General features: G+C 35.1%; 2 protein-coding genes and 1 pseudogene across 2 annotated transcripts; all 3 read left to right on the top strand.

Moving 5' to 3' along the window:
• The first annotated feature begins 247 nt into the window (after positions 1–247).
• LOC132188029 (uncharacterized) lies at positions 248–3,759 on the top strand (annotated as a pseudogene).
• Positions 3,760–8,334: 4,575 nt separating this feature from the next.
• Positions 8,335–10,406, top strand: LOC132187241 (protein NUCLEAR FUSION DEFECTIVE 4). Its single transcript, XM_059601487.2, has 2 exons — positions 8,335–9,575; positions 9,733–10,406. Exons 1-2 carry the CDS (start codon positions 8,414–8,416, stop codon positions 10,311–10,313), a joined length of 1,743 nt encoding a protein of 580 aa, XP_059457470.1. The 5' UTR covers positions 8,335–8,413; the 3' UTR covers positions 10,314–10,406.
• Positions 10,407–13,131: 2,725 nt separating this feature from the next.
• On the top strand, positions 13,132–15,075 carry LOC132188030 (protein NUCLEAR FUSION DEFECTIVE 4). Its single transcript, XM_059602445.2, has one exon. The coding sequence runs from the start codon at positions 13,132–13,134 to the stop codon at positions 14,869–14,871; it is 1,740 nt and encodes a 579-aa protein (XP_059458428.2). The 3' UTR covers positions 14,872–15,075.
• The last annotated feature ends 8,551 nt before the right edge of the window (positions 15,076–23,626 follow it).

The following is a 23,626-nucleotide window of genomic DNA, read 5'->3' on the forward strand; positions in this document are numbered from 1 at the left end:
TAGTTAAACGAACTGTTTTTGAATCATTTCAAACGTTCGTTTGGTAAACACAAAGCTTAAAACGATACGTTTTTTTTTTTCTTCAAAAGATTAAAACACCGTTTTCAACCTTCGTCATCTTCAACCCCTCTCCAACCTAATTCCAATCGCTTGAGAGTCTGAAACAATAACAGAACGTCGACTAAAAATTTGTTCTCTTGAAAAATATTTGGTCCTTGATGAATAGCTGAAGGTATGCAAACATGACATGGATAAGGGAAATTTCCCCCCTCAACTCCCCGGCCCCTCCGCACCTAGTAAGGTTAAATACTATATCTTTATTATACAATTATCCAATAATATTTACATGATACTTTCAACTAACTAATCTTTAGATTAATCGTTGTTAAATGATAATAATAAAAAAATTTCTATAATTGGTTAAGAGTGTCATGTTATGTCATGTCGGATGATAGATGATGGCACTCTCATCTATCATTTATCATATCCATGTGTTACAAGTGTCCACAAGAGATACCCATGAGAGATATACAAATTATATTTTTCCAATTAAAAGAGATAAAATATTAAATTTGATGTTAAATTTTATTATATTTTAAACAATTGATGTTAATTCAAAAAGAAGCTCACGTTATGAACGTCAAACTCACGCTATCAACGTAGTTACGTAAGTCTCCTCTCCTTTAAGATATATATGGTCGGTTAAGTTCGTTGAAATGCCATGCAATGAGTTAATATTTAATTGTTTATCTACAGTTATCCAACCAAAAAAAAATAATTAAATCATAACCCAGTCAACAAAGTATAATAAATTGGACATATAAGGATTGAACAATGAGGTCAAATTTAAATCCGGTTCACGATTAAAAAAACAAATAAGCCTCCCCTATCCTTTCTCACTAGCTATTTGGTCTTTTTTGTGACTTTTTATTTTTTAATTTTTTAATAATGTTACACACATTCATATTTTAATTCACTTAAAGCCCCTTAAAATATAGAGTAATTTTTAATAAAATTTTCCTTTAAACTGGAGTTGAAGAATTAAACTAACGTGTGTCTATTAATTTTCTTCAACTTAATCTATCAAACTAACATGCATTTGTTCACTCCAAACTCGACATTTTGTATTTGTTAAAGCAATAATGTTGCCATTTTCTTGTCTTTCTTTCTATGTATTATCCTTAAGAAACCAGTTTTAGGAGTTTGGATTTTCTGAGAGACTGAAACCAATGGAGGCTGCTAGACTTGATACCCACGACGGTGGCGGCCGTCCGGCTTGCAAGAAGAGCTTCATCAACCAAGTGCTGACAGGGCCATGGTTCATGGTGTTTGCATCATTTCTAATAATGTCTATTGTTGGCACACCGTACATGTTTGGCCTATACTCCAACGTCCTCAAGTCAGAGCTCGAGTATGATTAGAGTACCCTGAACTTCCTCAGCTTTTCTATGGACATCGGTACCAATATTGTCGGTGTCCTCTCCAGCCTCATTGTTGAGGTCACACCCACGTACGTTGTTTGTCTTATCTTTTGGAGCAATGATCAACTTTTTTGGGTACTTCATGATAAGGCTGATTGTGACTCAAAGAATGGTGCAACCCCGCATATGGTCGATGTGTGTCTACATATGTCTTGGGTACATACGTTAAATTTATTTCAAAAGCTAAGTTAGAGGTTCAAATTCAATAATTTAATAGAAATTGATGAATTTAATAATTTAATTTATATTGTAACAGGACAAATTCAACCTCTTTTGCCAACACCGGAGTACTCGTCACCTGCATGAAGAACTTCCCGGAAAGCCGTGGGTGGTGTTGAGGCTTAGCGACCCACTTGACTTCTACCTCAATAGCCATTTATAGAACATCTGACACAATTCTTCTAAAATATTTCATTTTACTAGAACTCCGATTGACTTCATGTATTTTCTTTTTACAAATAAAACTAGAACAATATCTCTCTTTCTAAGCTCTCTAATTTTGCTCTCCAAAATACGTACATTTCTTAAGCAAAATAAAATGTTTAAATAGAGAATAAACAATACATTAGCAGCCATGTCTGAACAGGGCTAATTAGGGGTCCGGACATGGCTAGGGTTACATATGCGTAACCTAGTGGTGTCCGGACCTCCAAGTCTTGTGTCCGAACAGCTCATATAAAAAAGGGCTTGTTGGAAATTGGGTTTGAACCCAGCTTTTAGCGGTCCGGACCCCCCCTTCAATATGAGGTTTCTGGAAATGGGGTTCGGACCCAGCTTTTGGCGGTCCGGACCTCCCCTTCAAAATGCAGTTTCTGAAAATGGGGTCCGGACCTAACTTCTAGCAGTCCAGACCTCCCCCTCAGAATGTAGTTTCTGGAAATGGGGTTTGGACCCAGCTTCTGGCGGTCTGGACCTCCCCTTCAAAACATGGTTGCTGGATATGCGGTCCGGACCCAGCTTCTACCGGTTCGGACATGTCATTCAGATGGAGTGTTCTGAATATTGGGTCCGGACCTGGCTTCTGGCGGTCCGGACCGGCCCTCCTAGAATCAATTTTCTGGACATGTGAAGATGCTTCATTTTCACTAACTTTACATGCAAACCGAATGAGTCAAAACATAACCCAACATATATCAATCTTTTTCCTACAAACTATAAGAATCATGAAGGTGAATCGACAGCAAAAAGCTCCAAGTGTTCTATAATTTTCTATATATATCACTTGGGCTCGCCTGATTTCTTATGATAATGATTATTGTAGAGAAAAAGGTTAAATTCAAGCAAAGTGAGTATGGTGGTAGTGCAGCCACAACCCTTTCTTGCCTTTCTCCCGCTTGCTGTCGTTATCATGGAAGAGCAACATCTTTGGAAGAGTAACAAAGTATCCCTCAATCATTTTTCCCAGCTGACAATAATCCCTGAGAAGCAGAACACAGAAGCTACGGTGCTACCAAGACAGGAGCAAGTATCATGCTGGAGAAACGTAGTTCAGCCACCGGAGAGAGGCGAGGACTACAGCATACTCCAAGCACTTTTCAGCGCCGACATGTTAATACTATTCTTGGCATCAATTTTCAGCGTCGGAGGCACCTTAATGGCGATAGACAATTTGGGGCAAATGGGAACTTCGCTCGGATATCCGACTCGAAGCACAAGCACTTTTGTGTCACTTGTAAGCGTATGGAATTTTCTTGGACGAGTAATGTCGGGCTTGGTATCCGATATTCTTTTGAAAAAATACAACTTTCTTTGTCCTCTCATGCTTACTCTAGTCCTCCTTATAGCATGCGCCGGTCACCTTTTAATCGCGTTTAACCCTCCCGGCGGTCTCTATATGGCATCAATAATCACCGGGTTTTCGTTTGGTGCACAATAGCCGTTGATTTTCGCAATAATCTCTGAAATTTTTGGCCTCAAGTACTACTCTACTTTGTACAATTTTGGTTCGGTGGCTAGCCCCATTGGCTTGTATATCCTAAACGTAAGAATCATTGGGCCTTTATATGATAGAGAGGCTAAGAAGCAACTGGTTGCTTTGGGACTCGAAAGGAAGGCTGGGAAAGCTTTGAATTGTAATGGGGTTGAGTGCTTCAAATTGTCTTTTATTATAATTACTTCAGTGACATTGTATGGCTCCCTGGTTTCCATCTTGTTGGTGATTAGGACTAGGAAATTTTATAAGAGTGACATTTACAAGAAGTTTTGGGAGGAGGCGCCGGCAGCAGAGAAGGAGATGGAGGTGGCCGGAGACCGTAGTGGATCCTTGGAGGCAAATTAATGGTGGCCACAGCCATTGACTCTAACAATGAAAGATGTATAGATAGATCTTTGAAGAAATAGGGACACAGTCGCATTCTTTATTTTGTTTTCTTGCTAAATTATGTAAACCCTCGTTGTGGTCTTGGAAAATGTTAATTAGAGTGCATATTCTACCTTAAAATTAACGATGCTATTTAAATTTAAAGTAATGTTATTGTTGTTGACATGACAACTTTTAATTGACTTCTTATATCAATCACTTTAATTAAAAAAAAAAAAAACACTTAAAACATGTTATTTCAATTAATGTAAAATAAACATTACTCTTTATTTTATTTTCTCAATTAGTAACATCTTGGATTATTTTGTTAGAATGTTTTCATATATTTTTCATCTTAGCATAATTTACTTTCCTTCTAGGTTTATTATTGATTTTTTTCCTAGCTTGTTTAGTCTAAGTTATCGTATTTACTTATCACATTTTACCTATAAAAAAGAACACCATTTGTATTATGAGTCATAGGTTTTCTTCAACTTCTTTATCTCTCTTCCTCTCTCTTTCTCTTAATATATTATGTTATTTTTCTACGACTTTGAATGAGAACTTACTATATAGGGTGATACATGTGGATGTGGACGTGTCTCTAACCTCTTCTGCAACCATATTATGTGGTTATCATTTCTATATAATCGCATCCACCTGTCTTAAGTGTGTGGTTATTAACCACTACCCGCGTAGTTATTGTGGTTATTGAAGGCAAAATCGCACCGCTAATCGCCTATTAGGTAATGAGCATTTTGAGCATATTTAGTGCTTTGTGTTTTCTTTGGGCTTTATTTAGGGCCATCAGACGATTTGGAAATTGCTCTGAGCCTATTTTAGTGTTTTTTTTTTAGGTTCAGTATTGTAGATGAAACTCTATACCAAAACAACGTCGTTTTGGTGAATTTGTTTTCATGTATATACAGATATGGTTATTAACCTACCATAAAACGGTTAACCGCATCTGCATATATGGTTAATAATTTTTTTCTAACCACATCCATGTGCAGTTACGCAGATAACAACCAATGATACCAATTACTTGCAGTCTGGAAGTGTCTTTTTTTAAGTCTTTAATATTTATTTAAATTTGAATAAAATTTGGTATGTCGTATGTAGATGTTTCAAGGGATAATGACGCTCTTTATTTTAGTTGGGATAGAGTAGAGGATGGTGACTATATGGTTTGACTACATATATCCCAAACGTAATCATACCACTAATTAACAACAATGAAGACAGAAAATAAATAAATAAAAGATTAAAAGACGATTATTTTTTATTTTTTTGACTGATGATGATGCCATGAATATTCAGAATTGACAATAAAAAATAATTAATCAAGAAAGGATGACAAAGCTAGTAAATTAAGCTTATCATGTCCAGATGTAGGGTTGGATACCGACTCCTTTGAAGTTAGAAATGGAGTATTCAGCTTTCGTCTCCACTTGAAACTTTGACTCTTTTTTTATTTTTAATACGCCTAATTTTCAAGCTTGAAGCTCGAAATTGACCTTGACCTTGTTGGGCTTTTGGTGGCCGTCGTGGTGGTGGTGCAGCGGCGATGTTTTCAATTCTCATTTCTGCATGACCATCTTCATCACAGTACCACCGTCATAAAAAAATTTAATAAAAAATAATTAAAAAAAAAAAACCAAGAGCGCTTTTCTCATGAATCCCAACAATGGTGGTGGTGGAACAAATAATGAAAAAAAAAAAAACAAAAACAAAAAATAAAACTTTCTCCCAGGGATCTCAACAGCTAGCGATGATGTGGTGGAATAAATATTTTTTTTTTAAAAAAAAGTCTATTATATAGTGAATATATTGTCACTTGATTTAAATAAAGTGCCATGAACCATCATGTAGACCATCAAAATATAATTTATAACAAAAAAAAAATCTAAATAGTAAATTAAACATTATTTCATTTGTTTTTTTTTTGGATGGATGGATTCCTCTTGATATCACCAAAAATGAAAAGCATGCGCGATTCCGTAAATGCTGGAATTTTAAGTTGTTTTATTATTAACCTATTATTTAATTTGCCACATGGTACAAATTGTCTCTTGTCGTTTGATAAGGTCACTTGGCTTACTTAATTTACTTGGAGCAAGCTAGATAAGGATAAAGAGAGGCCGATCGGTGACTCAAGGTTTGACTACGGCATTTTTTATTATATTTTTATGGTTACCGTAATTGCAACTCCATCATACCACTGAAAGTCCTAAATAAATAAAATAGAAAAGAAAAAAGAAAAAAGAAAAATAAAAAGAAGAAGAGATAAACTTTTGATTTTTGACAAATGAAGCAGCTTATTTGACTAATTATATATAGAATTGACGGTACAGATATTTAATTCAAAGGAAAAATTTATATTTGGACACATTATTATATATAGCTGTATGAGAATATATATATATATATATATATATACACAAAACATGAGAGGGTAGGTCGAGATTTTTAATAGCTATTATTAATATTGTTGGATGTCGGCAAACTCTCAGCCTTGTGGTTGTGGAATAGGCAGATTATGTCAATTATTTTGAAACTTGACAGCCATTCACCCAATATCCTAATTGCCTTGATTCATAAGGCGTAGACTTATGGGGAAAATAAAATAAACCCCCTCTCAGCTCTCAGATTTGAAACAACCAATCACTAACCATTGTAATTATGACCTGAATTATATTTTTTCGGGACAGGCTTACCTGCGGTAGACAAAACTACCGCATATCTGCAGTAGTTTTGTTGGAAGGCTGGGATTTTAAGTTGGGCTTTTTTAAACTCCAAAGGCTAACGTGGAATTAAAAAAAAAAAAATGCCGTCAAAAATTTCGTTAACCCATACCGTCGGACCGTCTCCTCTCTCATTTTTCTCCCCATACCCAAAACCAGCGCTCCACTGACTGTAGTAGCCACCAGGGCTGAGGGTCTTGGTCAAGGAGCCAGGATTGAACCTCTACCAGCCGCATATCTCCTCCAAAGGTTGATTATTTTCTTCTTTTTCTTTTTCTACCCAAGACCGACCAGATTTGTTTTCTTTTTCTACCCAAAACAGAGGATTTGGGTAGAAAAAGTATTGGATGGGTCAAAGGGTCCGAACGACCTTCCGCCCACCGGCGTTGTGTTCCAGCCCTTCGAGGAGGCCAAGAAGGAGCTCGATTTCATCCCACCGTCCCTCACCTCTCGCTTTCTCGGAAGAACTACTCCGATGAGTGTGAGGCCGCGATTAACGAGCAGATCAAGTGGGTTTTTTGTTTAGATTTCATCCCTTTGAATCTTTTACATGTTCGGGTTTTTTGTTTGGATGGGTGTTCACGGCCAAAATGTTTGTTTTTGACGGCATTTTTTTTTAAAAAAGTTCACGTTAGCCTTTGGAGTTAAAAAAACCCAACTTAAAATCCCAGCCTTCCAACAAAACTACCGCAGATATGCGGTAGTTTTGTTTACCGCAGGTAAGCCTGTCCCTATTTTTTCTAGGCAATTTCCAGCCTATTTTCTGTGTTTCATTTATTTGCAGTAATTATTCGTGATTAATTGTGTGCTCAATTGATCAAGGTTTGGGCCTTTCAATTCGCTTGCAGAATTTGTAAATTGCATGGAAAAAGGAAGAAGGTAATTTAATTTGTTACTTACTAATTAAATTGTACTTTTTGTCGGTTTAAACAAGAGTTGTCTCCATTTCTATAGGGTGCTGAAGCTGTCCATTGCATATTTGCATGTGCAACAGGACGATATTTTTGAACCCCATTTTGTTAGGGCAGGTATTCGGACTATTTGACACCTAACTGAACAAGATGGATTTCGAGAACCCTTTAACATGAGGCCATTCACACCCATTGCATCCAATTCCCATCCAAGTTGTCATGATTGTATATAAAATAAGAGTATCTAAGAACACACGAAATATTTATTATTATTATTAATAGAAACTTGGAGATTTTCATTATATTCCGATTTTCATTACTCTGGAAGATACTCTTGCTCAATAAACACAATATCACATATAAAACTAAGAAAATCTTTAAACAAAGTGAGAAAACTAATATAATTAATACCTTCAGTGACATGTGAAAGGATATTATAATTTAGTATTTAATTTTCTGTTTTCATGAACTTCAATTTGCAAAATATATTAGATACTGAGAAATGGTATATATACACACTCATCGATCCTACCACGCTCTTAAGTGCAGGTCAATATATAGATAGATATGTGTTTGATATCATTCTTTTGCACATCTTTTGTCCATCTCAGGAGGACACTAAGAGAACACCAGGAAAGCACATTAATTATCGAATTTGTGGGACCTATATGTAGGATATGTATTTTGTGTCATTCTCCTGCATATCTCGTGTCCATCCTAAATCTACAGTACTTGAAGAGATATTGTGCAAGAAAATAAAATAGAAAGTAAACATTTTATAATAAAAATCTAAAGGTAATTTTTATGGCCACGCTACCATTTTTGATATATATATATATATATATATATACACACATTAGTTCACCGTGCATGGTCTAACTGCATAACAACTAGCCAACAATCATGAGTACCGATCGTCAGTGAAAGACCTGAGCAAAAATCAAAAAACAAGAAGAAAGAACAGACGAAGTGAAAGAAATGGTGGGCTGTTTGGCGGACATGAAGGGGTTCACCCTCCAAGTGCTCAAGGGGCGGAGGTTCATGATATTCGCGTCTCTTCTAATCATGAACACCGCCGGCTTGAGCTACATCTTCGGCCTCTACTCCGGTGAGGTCAAGTCGGCGCTCGGCTACGACCAAAGCACCCTCAACTTAGTCAGCTTCTACAAGGACTTGGGAGCCAACATCGGCATCATCGCCGGACTAATCAACGAGATCTCGCCGCCATGGGTCGTCTTAGCCATGGGCGCGTCTTTAAATTTTTTCGGCTACTTCATGATATGGCTCAGCGTCACAAAAAGAATCGCCAAGCCCAAAGTCTGGCAAATGTGCTTGTACATCTGCCTCGGATCCAACTCCCAACCCTTCGTCAACACCGGCGGCCTCGTCACCGTCATAAAGAACTTCCCGGAAAGCCGCGGCGTCGTGATTGGTGTTTTGAAGGGCTATACGGGTCTTAGTGGAGCTGTTCTTACACAGTTGTACCATGCTCTCTACGGCGACGACTCCAAATCTTTGATTTTGCTCATAGCTTGGCTTCCGACAGCAATATCACTCACTTTTCTTCCGACCATGAGGATCATGAAGCAGGCTGTTCGGGACCCAAAAGAGATCGTCAAACTTTTCTATAATTTCCTCTATATTTCGCTCTCTCTTGCCGGCTTCTTGATGATCATAATTATAGTAGAGAAAAGGGTGGCGTTTACAAAAGGCGAGTATGGAGGAAGCGCCGCCGTGGTGCTTTTCTTGCTCTTCCTCCCACTTGCTGTCGTTATTAAGGACGAGTATAAGGTTTGGAAGAGCAAGAAATTAGAAGAAGCGCCAGTGAATAATCATCATCCTTCTCAAACTTCAGCAATTTCAGTTATAGAATTACCTCAAAAAGAGGAAGTAATTATTTCTTGTTGGAAGACGGCGTTTCAGCCTCCGGACAGAGGGGAGGACTACACAATACTCCAAGCACTTTTCAGCATCGACATGGCGGTGATATTCTTCGCATCAATCTGCGGCCTCGGTGGAGCGTTAACGGCAATAGACAACTTGGGTCAGATTGGAACATCCTTAGGATACCCGAAGCAAAGTATAAGCACTTTCGTGTCTCTAGTAAGCATTTGGAACTACCTCGGGCGCGTTGTTGCAGGTATTGTTAGAGTATTTTATGGAGTTCGAGAATAATAGTCACGGTTTAAAATTATTACTAACTTTTATAGGTTGATCTTGTGGATGTAGGTTATAAACCGAACTATGTATATCTCTGTGTCATTATCTTATTATTTCTGCATTATTATTTCTTTCAGGTATTACCTCGGAAATTTTCATAACAAAGTACAAATTCCCTCGCCCCCTCATGCTTACTCTCATCCTCCTATTGTCGTGCGTCGGCCATCTCCTAATTGCCTTCAATGTACCAAGTGGCGTCTACGTGGCGTCGGTGATTATTGGGTTTTGTTTTGGTGCACAATGGCCGTTACTCTTCTCCATTATTTCCGAGCTTTTTGGGCTCAAGTACTACTCTACATTGTTCAATTTTGCGGCAGTGGCTAGCCCGATTGGGTCTTATTTGCTCAACGTGAGGGTCACCGGGCATTTGTATGATAAGGAGGCTGAGAAGCAGCTGGCTGCTTTGGGGCTCCAAAGGAAGGCTGGGGAGGACCTAAATTGCATTGGGGTTGAGTGCTTCAAAATGTCTTTCATTATCATTACTGCTGTCACCTTCTTTGGCACACTTGTTTCACTCATTTTGGTGTTTAGGACTGGGAAATTTTACAAGAGCGACATATATAAGAAGTTTCGAGATCAGGATCATGCGAATTTGGCCCTCACTGAAACAGCGATGTCTGGAAAAGGTGTCCGAAAGGCTGAGGCACAAGGTAACTAACAATGGCGGCTGGGACTTTATTTGTTGGCACCCTTAGATCTTCTTCTTTCCTGTAAAACTACCTTGGTTTATAAAGTTCCACGTCTTTTTTTCTTTTTGTCTATTTTCATATGAGTCAATATCATTCTCTCTCTTTCATACGTAATTTTACCATCAGATCATGCTAGCTCTGAAGAAATTTATCATTTGTATTGAATATTCAATCTATACTTTAGTTATTAATGTAAAACGGACAATAATGTAAAAATAACTAAATGTCCATCGTCATCTTTCTAACTTTCTTACTCATTTCACCAACTTTGGAAGGAAAAAAGATAAATTTAATTATTTAATTAATATTTTAATATTTATTTTTAGGTTTGGAATCAAATTTAGCTTATATAGAGACATATGATATATATGTATTAATTATTGTCAACTTAATTTTGAAGTATTAATCAAATTTGTCTTTCAAATATATTTTTTTAGGGATAAATGTAAAATTGATCATTGTGGTCGGCATAAATTACAAATCATTGTATGTTGTATAAAAAAATAACTTATAGTTATAGGTCCTTTTAGTTGGCCTGAATTACAAATCATTCTCAGTGGTATAAAAAATAATTTATAAGTCCTCAAGGTATACCAAAATAACAATTTACTCCGTGAAATCAATTTCCTTTAAGTAACTTAACAAAATTTCCCATTTTGCCACATCATACCCAATAAAAACGTGATATATGTTATTATTAATTTCTGATTTTCAAAAATGACAATTAGGATTTTTCATATCATTTTACGACGCCAGCTAAGATTACATATCAACCATCACTCTACGTCATACGGCTACAGTAAATAACCTAATCTATTAATTATATCCCCAAAACTTTACTCCGTATGTAACCCTCATTCATCTTTATCTTTGTCAACCACTTCACAAAATGTGACTGTCAAATATTTTTTGCAAAATGTTCCAAAATCATGGCAAGGAAGATGAAAATGAGGGAGAGTTACGGGATAAGAGATTATGTTAATTTACTATAACACTATGACGTGACAGAGTAATGGATTCTGTTAAGTTACTCAATGAAAATTGATTTTAGGAAGAAAATTGTTATTTTGGCCTATCATAAAAACCTATAATTTTTTTTTTTTAATTTTTTTTATACCACATAAAGTGATTTATAATTTAGCCAATTACATGGACCTATAAATGATTTGTTATAACATAAGGAGAGATTTGTAATTTAGACCAAACCCACGAACCAATTTTACGGTTATCCCTATTTTTTATTTTCTTTTGGGCAATTAGGGTTCCACAATAATTATTTTGTCTCTTCCTTAGTTTATTTTATATATAGCCTTCAAACTTTAATTTATATTTAGTATTTATTATCATACACGGTCAGAAAAATCCCAATTTTATTTACTATCGGTCTATTTGGGTTGGGATAGAATTCGTTCTTAAATTTGAATTATTTTTGCCTTGATCTTTCAAATGTCCAATCAATTTCTTCTATCCCGTACTTTGCAATATCAAAACAACTTGATACTAGAAGATAAACAACTTGCAACCTTCACAACATTAAATATGTTTAATCTTTGTTTTCTTCTATCCCAATGTCAATAGACTCAATATATAATTTACCACTCTTTTTCCTTCCCCATGCACTCAGCCCAATTTTTTTTCCCACACCTACTCGCCTGCATCCTCCCACCCTCACCCTTCCTTTCACCTTCACTCTTAATATACATGTTAAGTCTTTTTTTTTTTTTTTTTTTAATTTTTAATTTTTTTTTTAATTTTTTTTTATTTAAATCTAACCTCTAATCCATCCTACTAAAATGATCCATCCCTCTTCAAGTCAATGGAGATCCCTTTTATCGCACGAAGTCCTTCAGACTTTGATGGAGACAATGACCCACCTTAATATATATATATATATATATATATATATATAGAAAATCAACGTGGACATTAAAATATCTATTATTTGTAATTTTTTAATATAGAAAAGATAGGATACTTATTTGTTGTTTATTTGGACAGCATAATGTACACGGAACGTGCGTTGTCATCGTTTGATTTGACGGATTTTGTGGCGCCATATCAAAGACAAAGTCAGCCTAAAAGCTTAACGGATTTATACTCGTGTCACATGAATAGGACATCTTCTGTATAAAAAAGTCTTTTAGGAACATGAATATAAAAAGCAGATTATTTTGCTGTATAATTGAATATTTTTTTTTTTATCTTTTTTGGCTGTATAATTGAATCTCCCCTCCCCCTCTCGTGTGAACATCTCAAAAAAAAAAAAAAAAAAAAAAAATTGTCATATTAACTTGTAAATTGACTTGACAAGTCCAATAACACTGTCACGTCAATTTGTAAAGGACTTATAATAGAAATTGTAGTACCCTAGCATTGCCAGAATAAAGAATGGTAAATTAATTTGATTCTCTCTCTCCTACATTATATGGCTATAAAGATCCCTTGTCCAAGTCCACCATTGTTGTATCAACTACCGGATATTGATTTATTCAAAGAAAAAACAAAAAAAAACAAAAACAAAAACTACCGAATATTGATCAAATTCATTGGGGGAAGGTGGACTAATCATGCATAATGCCATAATGGAAGTCAAAAGTAGACAATCTTTTTGCTTTGATTTCAGTCTACCTCGGCTGTATTAATTATTTAGAAAAATCAGAATTAATTAACCACACAAACAGAAATCATTGAACTTAAAAAATGAAAGTGAGATATGAAAGCGTCTATATATTGTTACCTAGCTCACATGTCTTCCAAACTCCATAACAAGCTCGAAGGTGCCTTAAAATGGAAAATATGAAGAAGAGCTTCTTCCTCCACTTCTTCTGTGGGCCATGGTTCATGGTGATCTCTTCTTTCATAATCATGTCCACCGCCGGCACACCATATGCCTTCGGACTATACTCCAATGTCCTCAAGTCGGTGCTCGGCTACGACCAATCAACGCTCAATTTGGTCAGCTTCTTCAAGGACGTTGGAACCAACGTCGGCGTCCTCTCCGGCCTCCTCGCAGAGGTCACGCCGCCTTGGTTCGTTTTATCAACGGGAGCAGTCATGAACATGTTTGGGTACTTGATGATATGGCTGGCGGTGACGGAAAAAATGGCTAAGCCAAAAGTGTGGATGATGTGCTTGTACATCTGCCTCGGCGCCAATTCAACGGCTTTCGCCAACACGGGAGCGATGGTCACCTGCATCAAAAACTTCCCTGCAAGCCGTGGGCTCGTGCTCGGGCTTCTCAAGGGATACGTCGGCCTCAGCGGCGCTATACTCACGCAACTGTACCATGCTTTCTATTATAACGACTCCAAATCTTTGATTTTGCTGGTGGGGTGGCTTCCCGCCGCTATATGCTTGGCTTTTGCACGTACTATTCGGATAATGAAGGTGGATCGGCAGCCGAATGAGCTCCAAGTGTTCTATAATTTCTTTTATCTTACACTCGGCCTCGCCGGGTTCATGATGGTTATGATAATTGTGGAGCAAAAAGTTACCTTCACGCAGAGCGAGTATGGTGGAAGCGCAGCAGTGGTGATTTTCTTGCTCTTTCTCCCTCTTGGTGTGGCTATTTTGGAAGAGCATAAGATTTGGAAGAGCAAGAAATCAGCACAAAACGACGGTTTCCAAATGAAAGCAATCACCGAGAAGCCCGCCAACAACATTGAAACTACTCCATCTTCTGCCCCGACAAATTCCCTTCTTGTCTATGCAAGTACAAACAAGGCGCCGGTGCCACAAGTTTCCTGTTGGGCAAACATATTCAAGCCCCCGGCAAGAGGAGAGGACTATACTATCCTCCAAGCTCTTTTCAGCGTTGACCTTTTGATTCTCTTCTTCACCGTGATTTCCGGCGTCGGCGGCACATTAACGGCGATAGACAATTTGGCGCAGATGGGAGCCTCTCTTGGGTACACGCCACGTAGCGTAAGCACATTCGTGTCACTCGTAAGCATATGGAATTACCTTGGACGGGTGATGGGTGGCTTGGTCTCTGAAATCCTATTAAAGAAATACAAGTTCCCTCGCCCTCTCATGCTCACTCTAATCCTCCTGGTTGCATGCGTCGGCCACCTCCTCGTCGCATTTCACCGCCCCGGCGGTCTCTACGTAGCATCGGTGATCATCGGCTTATGCTTCGGTGCACAATGGTCAATAGTTTTCACAACAATTTCGGAGATTTTCGGCCTAAAATATTACTCTACTTTGTACAATTTCGGGTCCATGGCTAGCCCGATCGGGCTATACGTGCTCAACGTGAGTGTCACCGGACATATATACGACAAGGAGGCTAGAAAGCAATTGGCTGCTTTAGGCGTTACGAGGAAAGCTGGGCAGGCTTTGAATTGTGTTGGTGTTGAGTGCTTCAAATTGTCTTTCATTATAATCGCCGCCGTGACGTTCATGGGCGCCCTTGTTTCCATAATTCTGGTGATCCGGACGAGGAAATATTACCGGAGCGACATATACAAGAAGTTCCGGGAGGAGGCAATGGTGGCCGAGAAGGACATGGCGTTTGCAGGACATTAAATGTATCATTGACTCTCGCAGTATACGGCCAAAGATGAAATTTGGAAGAACGGGCATGAAAAAGAAAGGGGAATGATCAAATTTGCCTAAAGATCAGTTGGACCTTTCATTGCTTCTCTTGTTGACCCGGCCACGATACCTTTGATTTTTCCCTTGCATGGAAAATTGATTGTTACTTGAATCTTAACGTGATTTACAGGGTGGTTACAGGTCTTTGTTTTTTTTTTTTATTATTATTATTATATAGTTTCTTGAATCTTGATGTGATTTACAAGGTTATTAGAGGGCTCTTTTTTTTCAATCCACTTTGAATAGAATAAAGGTATGTGGTTATTGATGCTTTGACTTCATCCGCCGGCTTCCAATATAAAAATATATAATTAGGTATCATTTGCATGCACGCAAAGTCTGAATCTCCTGTTATTTTTTGCCCTTTCATTTTCACCCGGTCACTTCAAAATATCCTGAAGGTGCAACTACTATGCCTTAATATTAAATTAGCAGCGAAAAAATGCTATAAAATTATTATTTTACAATATAACTAAATTATAAACCGTAAATATAATACTTACGGTATAGACAAAGATTTTTTTTTTTTTTTTTTAAATTGGGTTGGTGAAAGTTGTTTCAACTTAATCTATACAAATATTAAAAGAAATTTTATTAAAAAAAACATGTGTCAGTTAAGTGAATTTTTCTTTAGTTGCTTAATTTAATTACCATCTTGTGCAAAGTTTATAAGTAATAAATAATTTTAATTGCTTAACAATCAAATGTCACCTCGAAGTTTGAATATCTGTACTTTGATTAATTGGATTTGTGTTAATTGTTACATCTTTATTTTATTTTTTTTCTCCCTTTTTTGATTTGATTGTGCAAGCGTAAATCTTTAAAGTTTCATTTTGTTGTTATATTGTTGTTTTTAATGTCAGCCCCCTATCTTTACAAGGTGGGCAAAAAGGGCATGCCTTTTTTGTCCTTTTCTTTTTTTTGGGCAAGTATGATTCAATATTGGCTAATGGCTACATATTTGGGGTTGGGCCAGTGTTGGGATGCCATATGATGCTGCCTATATTACATGTACATATAAGTTTACAACTGTGGATGTCTCCTCAGATAAATGTATTGCCAATCCTTTGATTTGAACTATAGATTTTAAATGAATTACTGGATATACCTAATGCTTCAATTATTTAAAATATATAGGATACACCAAAAAGATTAGTACTAGGATCATCTATATATATATATATATATATATAACATTATCCTTAAAAAGCTGAGGAAATGTTCTTGTTCGTTTTAAATATTCATGATTTCTTCCAAGAAATTAGATACCTGTTCTTGTGCATGCATGTACTTCCTTTTATGTGTGGTCGGCTAGAACATCCCCATGACATGAATGGACCTGAGCTCTCCTTAGATTTGATAAGGATAGAATTTTTTATTTTATTTTATTTATTTATTTATTTTTTATGGTAAATGATGATTTGATTATTCTAAATTAAGGAATTTAATTATCTTAATTTAAGGTTGTTGGTGTACGGAACCAATGATGACCTCTATCTGCAAAAGAGGTAAAATACATTAGAAGTCCGCTAACTTTTGAAGATCGAAAAGACTCTGACGCCCAAATCAGTAAGGGATGAGAGGAAGAGCTCTCTCAAGTAAAAAGAGCACTATTAATAGTTTGTATAGAATGAAAGAGATTATGTACCTTAGGCCTTATATACAAGCATGTAGAACATTATAGAGTCTTTTGGAGTCTGTTGAATGAGTCGCATGGCTAGCTATAGATCTCTTTGTTCTTTTGTGGTGGACTTGGGGTAAGTTTATTCGGGTCCTTTCTAGAGCATCGCATATAATACAAAATAAAGAAAAAAATGTAGGCTATAAGGCTTTGTGTCTTTCTCTCAATGTCTTTGATTTCTTTAGTTTATTATGAAATTCTATAAGCTTTATTTTGTAGTATCATGTGATTCATGTCGCACTCAAAAAATTTATCTCTAATATTGATAAGTTGGTAAATATCTCAATCGTGGTTAAAGACAAAAGAAAAGAGGAAATGGAAGATGCGTTAAGGTTCGATTGGGAAAAAATGACACTAATAAGAGGTTGGGTTCCTTTATAACTACCAATGATCAATAGTTGCTTCGTGCATGGGTCTCATTGCTCTTCCTGTTTTTCTTTTTTCTTTAATATATATATATATATATATGACACTAATAAGAGGTTGGGTTCCTTTATAACTACCAATCATCAATAGTTGCTTCTGTGCATGGGTCTCATTCGCTCTTCCTGTTTTTCTTTTTTCTTTAAAATATATATATATATATATATATATATATATATATATATATATTAAGTTTGTTTATTTTCTTTGTAAGAATATTTCCCATTTAGGTTTGATTGTAATCAAATTTAAACCATTTTGTAATCTCTATATTTAGGCTTTATTCTATATATTTTCTTGTAAGTTTTATTTTCTTCCATAGTCTATTTGCAATTTACGCTGCCTCCTCCGAGCGTCTCACGTGCCTTTTCTGACATTGTTTTCAGAGCGTTTTGCAAAGTTGTATATAAAAATAACCAAAAATCATGTTTTCAAGGCACATATATGTCATTGTTGCTGCGCAGGATTATTCCTTCTTTCTTCATCAAGGGATAAGATGCTAGTTTCATGCTCAGGATTTCATTTGGGCTGCACCGAATTATTGCTCATCTCAGCTCACATCAAGTTTGATATGCCTATCACACAAGATCTCATCGTCTTCATCTACAGTTTTGCACGCCGATCGAGCTGACAATCTACTTCTGATCCTTATCGTACTAAATCTCGTTCATAAAAAAAAAAAAATAAAATAAAATAAAAAAAAAAAAAATCATTCTTTCTCTAGCTTTTTGGAGAGCATCCCCATGCACATGATCATGGGCATGAACTAGCTCCCACTAGCTTTTGTGGTCATTTTGCATTCAAAATTTTCTCAGTAATAAGTTGGTAGACATCTCAATCGTGGTGATGGAAGTGCTGATGATACCATGCTTGTAGCTTTCATTAGTCTTGCATTGCATTCATCTTTGAACTTTCCTGGTTAATGACAAAAGAAAGGTGATAATGCGTGGAAGAAGAATTAGGGTTCTGATTGGATTAAATTGACACAACCGTCGGGTAGTACACTTTCTTTTTGAAAATATCCTTTATAACGACCAGTCATCAATAGGTTCTTTCATGGGTCTCACATTCGCTTGTATTTTTGTTGGATCAAGATTCCCTACAATTTTTAAAAAATTGTAAATTATCAGATTACAGAATTTATGCCGTTTATAGGTATTGAAACGCTTGAAAATGTCGTTTATTAAAAATGTAGCATGTTACTGTTGAGAATTAAGTATATTTTTATTAGGTTCTTGTTTTTTATGTTGTAAAAAAACTTTGAGCTATAATTTCAAGAAAATTGTAGATTCTTAATTAGGCCATTTCTAGGGCATCAAAACGCTTGAAAAATGCTATCTATTAAAAAGGTAGCATGTTACAATTGAGAATTGAATATATTTTCTTAAGGTTCTTGTTCTCTATGTTGTAAAAAAACTTTGAGCCAAAAAAATCATCTTTTAATTTTATGAAAAAGAAGTGTCTCTGCAAAAGTGAAAAAAAAAACATTTTGAAAAGAAAACTCTTTTTGCCTGCCTCAATTAAAATATGGCATTTTTAAAGTGTTTTGATGCCTAAAAATACCTTAATTTCATAATTTGAAAATTGTAGACCATCCTAATTCCTTTCTATTTTTTTTTTTTTTTTGGGGTATAAAATTCAATAAAATGGGTTATGTTAAATGGGGTTGAGCACATATATTTAAGTTATTGGTTTTTCTATGATACACGATTATTTTTTGTTAAAATATTTATTTATTTTCAATGTTCAAGGGCGGGTAACAATCATGAGGATAAGAGCGAGAGTTTGAGAATAAGGTCACGTAAGACCACTTTGAGTGATGAGTGATGGTTATAATTGTTTGACTATTTGGACAAACGGATGCTGTATTTGAGTATTCTCATGATTATTTGATAATTGTATATGTCGAATTGGACATGATGTATTGAGATTTGAGCATTATGTAGCATATATTGACAATATCAAAGTAGTCCAAGTAATTTTATTTGTTGATTTAATAGTATTTTGCTGAATAAATGAATGAATGATTGGATTTTAGATGTAGAGAACAACATTTTAATAATATACAAAAATATTATTCGTGTTTTTAATAATTACATAAGTGGACGTTTACATAATATTGGTAAATGATATCTATGAAGATGATATTTAGTATTACTCTATTTACCTAAAAAAAAAAAAAAAAAAAAAGAAATGGCATGGACATTAATGTTGTTGGAATACTTTGACCGGTAGCGCATGTTGTGCATTGTCATCATATGTGAAAATGTATGGCTTAAAATTTGTCCTCGTACGTACGTATGATTAAAAAAAAGAAAAGGTGTAAATTGAAGTACGATAAAACGTTTCATGTAATGTTGTAACTGAAGAGAAAATAATATATGTTTAGAATCTGTCCACGCGTATGGTCTAGATTAATGGGAGTAAACCAGTTATATAACTTGCTTCTACTGCAGGAACTAGAACAGAAACAATCAGATTTTTCAGCTTTCTTTTCCACTGTTTTTCTGCAGGAAAATCAGCGACGCTTTCTTAGCTACCCTTTTTGTCGTGTTTTGAAATATCCGGTCAACACTTCTGAAAAAAGGCAAAAGAAATGGTGTTTCCTGCAACAACAGGAGGAGGCGGCGACGGTTGGGCAGACATGAAGAGCATCACCCTTCAAGTGCTCAAGGGGCGGTGGTTCGTGGTGTTCACAACATGTCTGTTGATGTCCGTCTCCGGAGCGAGCTACATGTTCGGCCTCTACTCCAACGAGATCAAATCCACACTCGCCTACGACCAGACAACTCTCAATTTGCTTGGCTTCTTCAAGGACTTGGGTTCCAACATAGGTACCGTTATATCATTATCTCAATACGTTCAATCAGCACTTATTTTGAAAAATTTATAGTATATATTCACAATGATAAAGTAAAGTTTTTTCTTTTTTTCTTTGGTGTTTAGACTAGCTGGTTGCTACAGTCAATTTTGTTCGGTTGTGGAGTTTTTGTAATTGGCTGGTTGCTTGTATTAGTCTAAGTTGTTGAATGAAATTTTTTCTTCTTCATGAATAAAATTATCAAATTTAAAAGAGCCACTTTTAAAATGAAGTAAACATTAAATTCTTAATATCTTGGGAAAATTTCAGAAAGCCCCCCTGAACTTCCAGCCAATTTGAAAAACTCCCCTGAATTTTCAAAACTCTCATTTAGGCCCCCTTAAACTTTGATTTTCTCTCACTTTGGACCTTTTTAACATTAAACTACGTCGTTTTGTTTCCTAAAAATATAATTTTTTTGTAACGGCCCATTAGTAACGTGTTAAGCATGTTGACACGTTACTAACGGTTAGTAACGTGTCATTAGTAACGTGGCTGGCAGGTTGCAAAATTGGAAGTTACTAATGGGAATTTAGTAACGTGTCAATTTCTGACACGTCACCCTTTAGTAACGTGTCAGAAATTGACACGTTACTAAAGTTTAGTAACGTGTTAGTTTGACACGTTACTAAGCTTTAGTAACGTGTCAATTTCTGACACGTTACTAAAGTTTAAAAAATTAATTAAAAAAAAATATTTCAAATTTATTTCTGGATTTTTTTTTTTCAAATAATATCATGGAATTCCAAACCCAGATTTCAAATAAAATCATATTCGAATTTGATTTTCAAAATTCCAAACCCAGATTTCAAATAACATCATATTCGAATCTAATTTTCAAAAATTCAAACCCAGCAAATAAAAATTTATTTGACAAAAAAAGAATTAATTGAACTTGGAATAGATCAATAGATTCAAACTCAGCAGCAAAAATTAATTTAAGCAAAAAATTTCAAAAGTTTTGAACTTAGAATCTAATTTTACTACTCACTCACTGTGTGGAGTTGGAAACCTACAACACCAAAAATCAGAAACCTACAACACCAAAGAACCAGAAAAATCAGTAGGTTTAAAAGTTAAAACAAATGACAAAAAAATCAATAAGAAAAATTACTCATTAAAGTATATAATGTCTGATCCCCAAGTGGATTCAACCTGAAAAATCAAACCAAACCAACCAAAAAATTCAGACCCAGAAAAATTTCAAACCCAACAGCAAAAGAAATTTCAAAATCCCAAACCCAGCAGTCAAAACAAATTTCAACACCCCAAACCCAGCAGAAAAAAAAAAATGTTAGATCTTCGATCTCTTCTCTTTTTCATCTTCTTCTTATCTTCTCTTTTTTTCTCTTCTCCTTTTCTTTTTCTTCTTCCCATATGAGAGAAGAGAGAGCTGCCATGGGCGTGAGAGCAAAAGAGAGAAAAAGAGAAGAAAGAAGAAGTACGGCCAGGATGAAGAAAAAAGAGGGAAGAAATAAAAAAAATAATTGACAACTTTAGTAACGTGTCAAATTTGACACGTTACCAATGGGAAATTTGAAAAAATAAATAAAAAAAATTTGAAAACTTTAGTAACGTGTCAAATTTGACACGTTACCATTTGGTAACGTGTTAGCTTTGACACGTCACTAAATGGTAACGTGTTAAATTTGATACGTTACCAATGGGAAATTTGAAAAAATAAATAAAAAAAATTTGAAAACTTTAGTAACGTGTCAAATTTGACACGTTACCATTTGGTAACGTGTCAAAGCTGACACGTCACTAAATGGTAACGTGTCAACTTTGACACGTTACTAAAGTTGTCAATTTTTTTTTTAATTTTCGGAACAATGACGTGTTAAATTTGACACGTTACCATTTTGTAACGTGTCATCTTTGACACGTCACCAAATGGTAACGTGTTAACTTTAACACGTTACCAAATACTTTGGTAACGTGTGAAAAAGTGCCACGTCACCAAATAGTGACGTGTGAAAAAATCCTGCACAATAGGCACGTTACTAATAACACATTTTTTTGTAGCACTAGCTTTTGTGGTCATTTTGCATTCAAAATTTTCTCAGTAATAAGTTGGTAGACATCTCAATCGTGGTGATGGAAGTGCTGATGATACCATGCTTGTAGCTTTCATTAGTCTTGCATTGCATTCATCTTTGAACTTTCCTGGTTAATGACAAAAGAAAGGTGATAATGCGTGGAAGAAAAATTAGGGTTCTGATTGGATTAAATTGATACAACCGTCGGGTAGTACACTTTCTTTTTGGAAATATCATTTATAACGACCAGTCATCAATAGGTTCTTTCATGGGTCTCACATTCGCTTGTATTTTTGTTGGATCAAGATTCCCTACAATTTTTAAAAAATTGTAAATTATCAGATTACAGAATTTATGCCGTTTATAGGTATTGAAACGCTTGAAAAATGTCGTTTATTAAAAATGTAGCATGTTACTGTTGAGAATTAAGTATATTTTTATTAGGTTCTTGTTTTTTATGTTGTAAAAAAACTTTGAGCTATAATTTCAAGAAAATTGTAGATTCTTAATTAGGCCATTTCTAGGGCATCAAAACGCTTGAAAAATGCTATCTATTAAAAAGGTAGCATGTTACAATTGAGAATTGAATATATTTTCTTAAGGTTCTTGTTCTCTATGTTGTAAAAAAACTTTGAGCCAAAAAAATCATCTTTTTATTTTATGAAAAAGAAGTGTCTCTGCAAAAGTGAAAAAAAAAAAACATTTTGAAAAGAAAACTCTTTTTGCCTGCCTCAATAAAAATGTGGCATTTTTAAAATGTTTTGATACCTAAAAATACCTTAATTTCATAATTTGAAAATTGTAGACCATCCTAATTCCTTTCTATTTTTTTTTTTTTTTTTGGGGTATAAAATTCAATAAAATGGGTTATGTTAAATGGGGTTGAGCACATATATTTAAGTTATTGGTTTTTCTATGATACACGATTATTTTTTGTTAAAATATTTATTTATTTTCAATGTTCAAGGGCGGGTAAAAATCATGAGGATAAGAGTGAGAGTTTGAGAATAAGGTCACGTAAGACCACTTTGAGTGATCGATGAGTGATGGTTATAATTGTTTGACTATTTGGACAAATGGATGCTGTATTTGAGTATTCTCATGATTATTTGATAATTGTATATGTCGATTTGGACATGATGTATTGAGATTTGAGCATTATGTAGCATATCTTGACAATATCAAAGTAGTCCAAGTAATTTTATTTGTTGGTTTAATAGTATTTTGCTGAATAAATGAATGAACGATCGATTGGATTTTAGATGTAGAGAACAGCATCTTAATAATATACAAAAATATTATTGGTGTTTTTAATAATTACATAAGTGCACGTTTACATAATTTTAGTAAGATGATATTTAATATTACTCTATTAAAAAAAAAAAAAAAAAGCACGGACATTAATGTTGTTGGAATATTTTGGTAAATTATTACATAAGCGCATGTTGTGCTTTGGCATCATATGTGAAAATGTATGGCTTAAAATTTGTCCACGTACGTACGTATGATTAAAAAAAAAAAGAGGCGTAAATTGAAGTACGATAAAATGTTTCATGTAATGCTGTAAATGAAGAGAAAATAATATATGTTTAGAATCTGTCCACGCGTATGGTCTAGATTAATGGGAGTAAACCAGTTATATAACTTGCTTCTACTGCTGGAACTAGAACAGAAACAATCAGA

This window comes from Corylus avellana, chromosome 6 (assembly GCF_965113065.1).
Source record: "Corylus avellana chromosome 6, dhCorAvel1.hap1.2, whole genome shotgun sequence".
Lineage (NCBI taxonomy): Eukaryota > Viridiplantae > Streptophyta > Magnoliopsida > Fagales > Betulaceae > Corylus > Corylus avellana.

Coding starts and splice junctions, on each gene's coding strand:
- LOC132187241 (XM_059601487.2), top strand. CDS start 8,414: ATGGTGGGCTGTTTGGCGGACATGAAGGGGTTCACCCTCCAAGTGCTC. Junction 9,576..9,732: donor CCTCGGGCGCGTTGTTGCAG/GTATTGTTAGAG, acceptor TATTTCTTTCAG/GTATTACCTCGGAAATTTTC.
- LOC132188030 (XM_059602445.2), top strand. CDS start 13,132: ATGGAAAATATGAAGAAGAGCTTCTTCCTCCACTTCTTCTGTGGGCCA.